Source organism: Vigna umbellata, chromosome 2 (genome assembly GCF_029865625.1).
Source record: "Vigna umbellata cultivar VRB3 chromosome 2, Vumbellata_1.0, whole genome shotgun sequence".
Lineage (NCBI taxonomy): Eukaryota > Viridiplantae > Streptophyta > Magnoliopsida > Fabales > Fabaceae > Vigna > Vigna umbellata.
Genome location: NC_142166.1, coordinates 25,103,396 through 25,111,733, shown reverse-complemented (window position 1 = coordinate 25,111,733; position 8,338 = coordinate 25,103,396). Strand labels below are relative to the sequence as shown.

Below are 8,338 nucleotides of genomic sequence, written 5' to 3'. Positions count from 1 at the left end.
TTTGTGAATATATTTTCTTTTTCTTCTTAATTAGATAGTTTATTTTATTTTCTCATTTGTACTAATCCTTGCTTGAGCTGTTTTAATTTATGTTCTTAAGAGGTCAGGTTTCTAAAGATCAATTAGCATTTGACCCAGAGATAGAAAAAACCGCTCGAAGAAGTAGAGGCAAAAACAAGAAGAAGCAAGGAAAAACAAAGGAAAAATCTTCCAATACTTCCATCACACATCAGGAAACAGAAAACATGGCGGAAGAAGGACCAAATCCACCTAGAAGAACACTTGGAGACTATGCTATGCAACAAGGGCCAAGATATTTTTCTAGCATAGTAATACCGCCCACCACCAAAACTTTGGAGATGAAGCCAGCTTTCCTTAGCCTAATCAGTTCTCATCAATTCACTGGAATGGATAATGAAGATCCATACATTCATCTCTCTACATTCTATGAACTGGTAGGAACTATGGGGTTTGAAGAAGGAGATCTTGACCATGTATATATGCGTTTGTTTCCTTTTTCTTTGACAGGTAGAGCAAAGGAATGGCTTAAATCACATCCCAACCAGAGTCTGAACAAGTGGAGTGATGTAGAAGATAAATTCTTGAACAGATTCTTTCCACCTTCTCGTTACATTAAGGCAAAAGCTGAGATTTCTACTTTTAGGCAAGGACAAGATGAACCATTCTGTGAAGCTTGGGAACGATTTAATTCTTTGTTGAGGAGATGCCCCAATCATGGTTTTGAAGATATTGCTCAACTGAATATTTTCTGCAATGGTCTGAGGCCAGACACCAAAATGATATTAGATGCAGCGGCTGGAGGAACAATGATGTCTGTAGATGCAGAACAAGCAACAAGAATCATTGAGGCACTAGCATCTACAGACCATCAAGCCCAACATAACAGACAAACAGTTCAGCGAAAAGGAATTCTTGATCTCAGCACTACAGATGCAATTTTAGCTCAGAATAAAATTCTAACTCAGCAGATGGAAGCATTAACCAAACAGATGGCTAACTTACCTGAGCAGTTAAAAGCAGTACAATCTCCTCCTAGTCAACAACCCATGAGATGTAACTTTTGTGGAGGTGACCATCCCAATGGTCATTGTTCATATCAAAGTAGCCCACAAGAAGGAGAAGTTCAATATGTGAGTAATCAAGGAAGATAAGGGAATTTCTCTAACAACAATAATTTTTCACAGGGGTGGAGAAACCATCAAAGTCAGAATTTTGGATGGAAACAAGATGCTGGTCCTTCAAATAGACAACCTCCTTATCAGCATCAACAACAAAATCCTTCTGTGTATGAAAGAACAACCAAATTAGAGGATACTTTAGAAAAATTCATGCAAGCTTCTATGAATAATCAGAAAAATACAGAAGCTTCAATCAGGAATCTTGAAACACAGGTGGGACAGTTGGCTAAACAACTATCAGATCAACAAGCAGGTCATTTTTCAGCCAACACCCAAACTAATCCCAAGGAGCATTGTAAATCAATTACTACTAGGAGTGGAAAAATTGTGGGAAGAGGGATCGGAGACAATCTTGTTGTGGAGGAGGAAGTTTTGGAGGAAAAAGAAAATGAAAAAGAAAAAAATGAGTGTGAGGAAGAGGAAGAGAAAAATAAAAGTGAGTATGGAAATAAAAGAAAAGAAAAAGAAGAAATAAAAAGAAATGAGGAGAAAAAGAGGGAGAAAGGTGAGAAACAGGTGCCGCAGTTGAAGAACCTACCTTACCCTCCAAATTCGTCCAAAAGAGATAAGGAAAGGCAGTTTGCTAGGTTCATGGATATTTTCAAGCGACTGCAGATTAATATTCCATTTGTGGAAGCTATGGAGCAGATGCCAACTTATGCAAAATTCATGAAGGAGCTCCTGACAAAGAAAAGAAGATTTTCTGAAGAGACAGTGGAGCTTGAAGCAGGCTGCAGTGCTATAATCCAAAAATCATTACCCCAAAAATCCAAGGACCCTGGAAGTTTCACCATTCCAGTCACAATTGGGACATTGCCAGTAGGTAAAGCCTTACTTGATTTGGGTGCTAGTATAAATTTGATGCCTTTGTCCATGCTAAGAAGGATAGGAGATTTGGAAGTAAGGCCTACACGGATGACATTACAATTAGCTGACAGATCCCTAAAATATCCTTATGGAGTGGCAGAGGATGTCTTAGTTAAAGTTGATAAATTCATGTTCCCAATTGACTTTGTGGTAATGGATATTGAGGAGGATGTTGAAGTTCCTCTGATTCTGGGAAGACCTTTTATGAAGACTGCTAAGGTCATTATTGATGTTGATGATGGCAAACTAAAGGTCAGAGTGCAGGATGATGAAGTCAACTTTAATGTTTTTGAAGCAATTCAGCATCCTAATGATAAACAACAATGTTTCAAAATGGATGTGGTACATGAAATTTGTCTAGCAGCCAGGAAGCAATTGGCAAATGCAAGTCCATTGGAGAAAGCTTTAATCGGTGCTTGTGATGAGTTGGAAGAAGAAGATGAGAAGAAAGTTAATGAATATTTGATACACTTGACTTCAACAGAAGCGCTTGCATTGAATGAAATACAATATGAAAAATTGCAGCAAGAAAAGAAAACTGAAAGTCAGAAGCTGGAATTGAAAGTGTTACCTCCCCATTTAAAATATGTTTTTCTTGCAGACGGAGGTAACAAACCAGTGGTGATTAGCAATGCCTTAACGATTTCTGAAGAAGAGAAGTTGATCTCAGTTCTCAAAGCCAATGAAGATGCCATAGGTTGGACCTTATCTGATTTGAAAGGGATTAGTCCATCCTATTGTATGCACAAAATTCACATGGAGCAAGATTTTAAGCCTGTAGCCCAACCCCAAAGGCGATTGAATCCAACCATGAAAGAGGTGGTCAAGAAAGAAGTGATGAAGCTACTTGACGCAGGTATGATCTATCCCATTTCTGATAGTGCCTGGGTCAGTCCGTTCCAGGTAGTTCCAAAAAAGGGAGGTATGATTGTGGTTTGCAATGATAAAAATGAATTAATCCCCACTAGAACAGTCACAGGCTGGAGAATGTGCATAGACTATAGGAAATTAAATCAAGCCACTAGGAAGGATCATTTTCCTTTACCTTTCATGGATCAAATGTTAGAAAGATTGGCAGGACAAGCTTTTTATTGTTTTCTTGATGGATATTCCGGTTACAATCAGATAGCTGTAGATCCAGAAGATCAGGAAAAAACTGCTTTTACTTGTCCTTTTGGTGTGTTTGCTTACAGGAAAATGCCATTCGGATTATGTAACGCACCAGCAACCTTTCAACGGTGCATGCTTGCAATTTTCTCTGACTTGATAGAGAAAAATATAGAAGTTTTTATGGATGACTTTTCCGTATTCGGTGCTTCATTTGATCAATGTTTGGAGAATTTGAATACTGTATTGAAACGATGTGTTGATACCAATTTGGTATTGAATTGGGAAAAGTGTCATTTCATGGTCACTGAAGGTGTGGTGTTGGGTCACAAAATCTCTGCCAAGGGAATTGAAGTGGATAGGGCCAAAGTGGAGATCATAGAAAAACTTCCCCCACTAACCAATGTGAAGGGTATTAGGAGTTTTCTAGGCCATGCTGGCTTTTACAGGAGATTCATCAAGGATTTCTCCAGAGTTGCCAAACCACTTAGCAATCTACTCAATAAGGATACACCTTTTAAATTTGATGCTGAATGCTTGCATGCGTTTGAATTGTTAAAATAAAAGTTAGTTTCAGCTCCTATGATAATTGCTCCTGATTGGAATTTAGGCTTTGAATTAATGTGTGATGCTAGTGACTATGCCATAGGAGCTGTTTTGGGACAGAGAAAATCAAAAGTTTTTCATGCTATACACTATGCTAGCAAAGTCCTTAATGAAGCTCAAATCAATTATGCCATAACTGAAAAGGAATTGTTAGCTATTGTATATGCATTGGAAAAATTTAGAGCATATTTGATTGGTTCATTTATTACAATATATACTGATCTTGCTGCAATTAAGTACTTATTAACCAAATCTAATTCAAAGCCAAGACTGATTAGATGGATTTTATTGTTGCAAGAATTTGATTTGGTAATTAAGGACAAAGGGAAAAGAAAATTTTGTAGCTGATCATCTTTCCAGATTGGTAAATCATGAGGTGACCAATACTCAATCAGAAGTGCAGGAGGAATTTCCTGATGAAAAACTGATGATGGTGCAGGAAAGGCCATGGTTTGTTGACATGGCCAATTTCAAAGCTGCAGGAGTCATACCTGAAGATTTTAATTGGCACCAGATAAAGAAATTCTTAAGAGATGCACAACAATATGTGTGGGATGATCCTCATTTATTCAAAATTGGAGCTGATCAACTGTTAAGAAGGTGTGTATCCAATGAAGAAGCTAAACACATTTTGTGGCATTGTCACAGTTCCCCATATGGTGGACATTTTAATGGCGAGAGGACAGCTGCAAAAATCCTCCAATCTGGTTTTTATTGGCCAACCTTGTTCAAGGATGCATACAAATATGTTCAGCAGTCCAATAGTTGTCAAAGAACAGGTGGAATCTCAAAAAGACATGAAATGCCTCTGAATATTATTTTGGAAGTAGAAGCTTTTGATTGTTGGGGAATTGATTTTGTAGGACCACTTCCATCTTCTTTCTCCAATGAATATATTTTGGTTGCAGTTGATTATGTGACAAAATGGGTTGAAGCAGTGGCAACTTCTAAGGCTGATGCCAAAACAGTGATCAAATTTCTCAAAAGAAATATATTTTGTAGGTTTGGCACCCCAAGAGTGTTGATAAGTGATGGAGGTTCACACTTTTGCAATGATCAACTTCAGAAATGTTTGGAGCATTATGGAGTTCGACATAAAATTGCATCACCTTATCATCCACAGACCAATGGACAAGCAGAGGTGTCAAACAGGGAAATCAAGCGTATCCTAGAGAAAACAGTGACATCTTCCAGGAAGGATTGGTCAATGAAGTTGGATGACGCACTATGGGCGTATAGAACTGCTTATAAGTCCCCTACTGGTTTATCCCCATTTCAGTTGGTATATGGGAAGTCATGTCACTTACCAGTTGAGTTGGAACATAAGGCATTTTGGGCACTGAAATTTCTAAATTTTGACTCAAAGGCAGCAGGAGAGAAAAGAAGATTACAACTGCAGGAATTGGAAGAAATGAGACACAATGCTTATGAATCCTCTAAGCTCTACAAGGAAAGGATGAAGGCCTATCATGACAAGAAAATTTTCAAGAGAGAATTTTATCCAAGCCAATCAGTGTTACTGTTCAATTCCAGGTTAAGGTTATTTCCTGGAAAACTCAAATCAAAATGGTCAGGACCATTTCTTGTTAAGGTTGTCAAACCTTATGGAGCTATTGAGTTAGAGGATCCAGAATCTAAAAGAAGTTGGGTTGTGAATGGACAAAGATTGAAGCCCTACTTTGGTGGTGAGGTTGACACACTTGCCACAATCATCCAATTGGACGAACCATAATGATACAGGCGTCAGGCTCGTGACGTTAAACAAGCGCTTCCTGGGAGGCAACCCATTGTTTAATTATGTCTTCGCATTTTAAATTCATCTTGTTTGTTAGTTGTGTTGTGTATATATTGTGTTTGCATGAAAAGGGTAAGTTTTAACATTTAAATGTCTCAATAGGGCAACCCATGCATGCTAGTGTTGTTTTTTTTTGGACCAAAATGTTTGTGTCATGCATGAGAATAAGTTCTGGTGCCAAAGTTGAGTTCATTGAATGTTAAAAATTACCTTGTTTTGGCCAAATTGTGAAAGTTGCACTTAAAAGTTTGATTTTGCATTTGATGATGTAAAACTTTTAGGGATGGAAGATAATTGGTTGAGGAATAGATTGAATTGTGTCTCTGGAATAATTGGATTGAGTTCATCTTGATTGAGGGGAGTACAAGTTCAAAATTTTTCAAAAGGAAAAATACTGCACTATTTTCGCTTAAGCTAAACATTTCTCGCCTGGGCTAAATATGCAGAAAACTGAAGAACAAGTTTTGCTGATATTTTAGCTTAAGCTAAAATTTTTCGTTTAAGCTAAAAATGTCCTGCAACTTAAGTTGAGCACTGGAGCTTTCTCGCGTGAGCGAAATCTGCTTCGTCTGGGCTAGATTGAGGCTAACACTTGGGGTGCTCACTGGAACCATCTCGCTTAAGCTAAAAATCAGCCGCCTAGGCGAAAATGGAAAATCAAATTCCAATACTCACTGGAACATTTTCGCTTGAGCTAAATCAAGTCGCCTGGGCGAGAATTCGGCTATAACTTGGAATGCCCTCTGGAACAATTTCGCTTGTGCGAAACCATACTCGCCTAAGCGAAAGCGCCCTGCAAATAAGGATGGGCCACTGGAGTTTCTTTTCGCTTTGGCGAAACTTGGCTCGCCTGGGCGAGATCTTTTAAAAACTGAACCTGTCGTTTTAGCTTAAGCGAAAAAATTTTAGCTTAAGCGAGAACACGTAACCTTTTGTTAAAACTCAGCAAAAGGAAGAGTTGTTCATCACTTTCTTCTTTTCACAACCGTGCTTTCTCTCCTAAAGATTTAGGGCCCGAGTTCTTGATCCAGTAGCACACATTTCACTCACTAATCTCTTCCTCCCTTTGCTAATCTCCCTTGAAGGTAAGCTCTACTTCCTCATCTCCCATTTTCACCGAACAAATTTGGGGTTTTTGCTGTTTATGTTTTTGTGGAACCCTAGGTTACTACCCATGCGGGTTGTTGTTGTCCATGAACTATTGTGAGTGTTTAAATGTGAGTTGTTGGTATAACTGAACAATGTAGGTTGTTTGTGCACAAATTAATTCATGCAAAATTGATTTTGAAGATGCACATGAACTGTTTGATGAAATGCTTAACTTAGTTGACGAAATGCACACAAATTGATGTTTGTACATGTCATGACTTGGATATTTAGAAATGGCTACTTCAATATCAGCAACTAACTTGGGATACATGTAGTGGGTTATTTTGATCTTTGCAGGACAATGGCTAGAACAAAGACAACTGCTAGACCTCCCCCTACTAGATCCCACAAAGGAAAGAGGAGAAGAACCAGTCCCTCTCCTGAAAGACCACTCAGAAATTTGTTCAGAGATCCTAAAAGACAGGAGAGGTATGAAGAGATAAAACAATGGTACTTCATCACAGAGAGAAAATTGGCTTTGCTTCCAGAGGAATATGATCCCTTCTTAAATGGCCTTTTGAGAAGAAATTGGATGAGATTAGTTGATCCTTTGCCTAAGTTTGATCCTGAAATTGTCAGAGAATTTTATGCGAATGCTTATCCTCTAGATGGTCTGGGAGACAAGCGGTCCAAGGTTAGAGGTCGATGGGTTACTTATGATCGAGCCTCAATTAGTGAATTCCTAGGCCATCCGTTGCCACTAGCAGAAGGTCAATTGTGTGATTATACAAGAAGGCGAAGAAGTCAAGAAGCTTTTGATGAAGAAGAAGTTGCCAACTTGATTTGCATTTCTAACAGGTCCTATCGGCTTGGATCCTCTGGCGATCCTCGCAGAATACTTCGAACAGATATGAAGACTTTGGCTCAAGTTTGGATGACTTTCTTACTCTCAAATATTGTACCCATTGGCCATGTGTCTGACTTGAATGTGCCAAGATGCCATCTTCTTTTTTATATAATGAGAGAGGATTTCACTGTGGATGTGGCCACCATTATCTCTGAGGAAATCCATAAATTTGTGCGGTATGAATTCAACAAAAACAATGAGAAGAGCAAAGGTGCTTTAGGATTTCCAGCTTTAATCACAGCTCTTTGCCAAGCACAAGGGGTGGAGGTAGACTTAAGTGTTAAGATAAGACCTACCATTACCAAGAGATTTATTGAGAAATTTTGTACCAACCCCGCAGAAATTGTGCAACAGTTGGAACAACCTGCAGTTGCAGAACAAACACCATGTCCTGAACAACAACCTCAACTCAACATACATGATGACTTACTTGAGCAAATGAGGTATTTGAGGTTGCAAATGGAGCACACTTGCCAGCAGAATATTTCCATTCATAGAGGACAACTCCACCTTCATGAGTACCTCTATAACAATGTTCGAGGACCGTATCCAGGCATGACTCCACCAGAATTCTTAGCATACTTGCAGTGGCCTGGGGACAGTCCAATTTTTTCAGGGGGAGGCAGACCAACTGGGCCTAGCAGCACTTTTGCAGCTGGATTCACACCAGGTGAGGGGCCATCAGGAGTTGCAGGTAGAGATGACCTTGCTGTGGGGGAAGAGGAAGTCAGAGTGGACCTTCAGGAGGAGGAGTTTCAGACGGATTTT

The 8,338-nt window shown here is 39.1% G+C and overlaps 1 protein-coding gene and 1 non-coding gene across 2 annotated transcripts; one reads left to right on the top strand and one right to left on the bottom strand.

Annotated features, from left to right (window-relative positions):
* Positions 1-636: 636 nt before the first annotated feature.
* On the bottom strand, positions 637-742 carry LOC124835398 (small nucleolar RNA R71). Its single transcript, XR_007028570.2, has one exon. It is a non-coding gene; the product is annotated as a small nucleolar RNA R71 (small nucleolar RNA).
* Positions 743-1,460: 718 nt separating this feature from the next.
* On the top strand, positions 1,461-5,511 carry LOC124841964 (uncharacterized). The gene is made up of 2 exons (XM_088107715.1): positions 1,461-2,516; positions 5,059-5,511. Exons 1-2 carry the CDS (start codon positions 1,791-1,793, stop codon positions 5,509-5,511), a joined length of 1,179 nt encoding a protein of 392 aa, XP_087963841.1. The 5' UTR covers positions 1,461-1,790.
* The last annotated feature ends 2,827 nt before the right edge of the window (positions 5,512-8,338 follow it).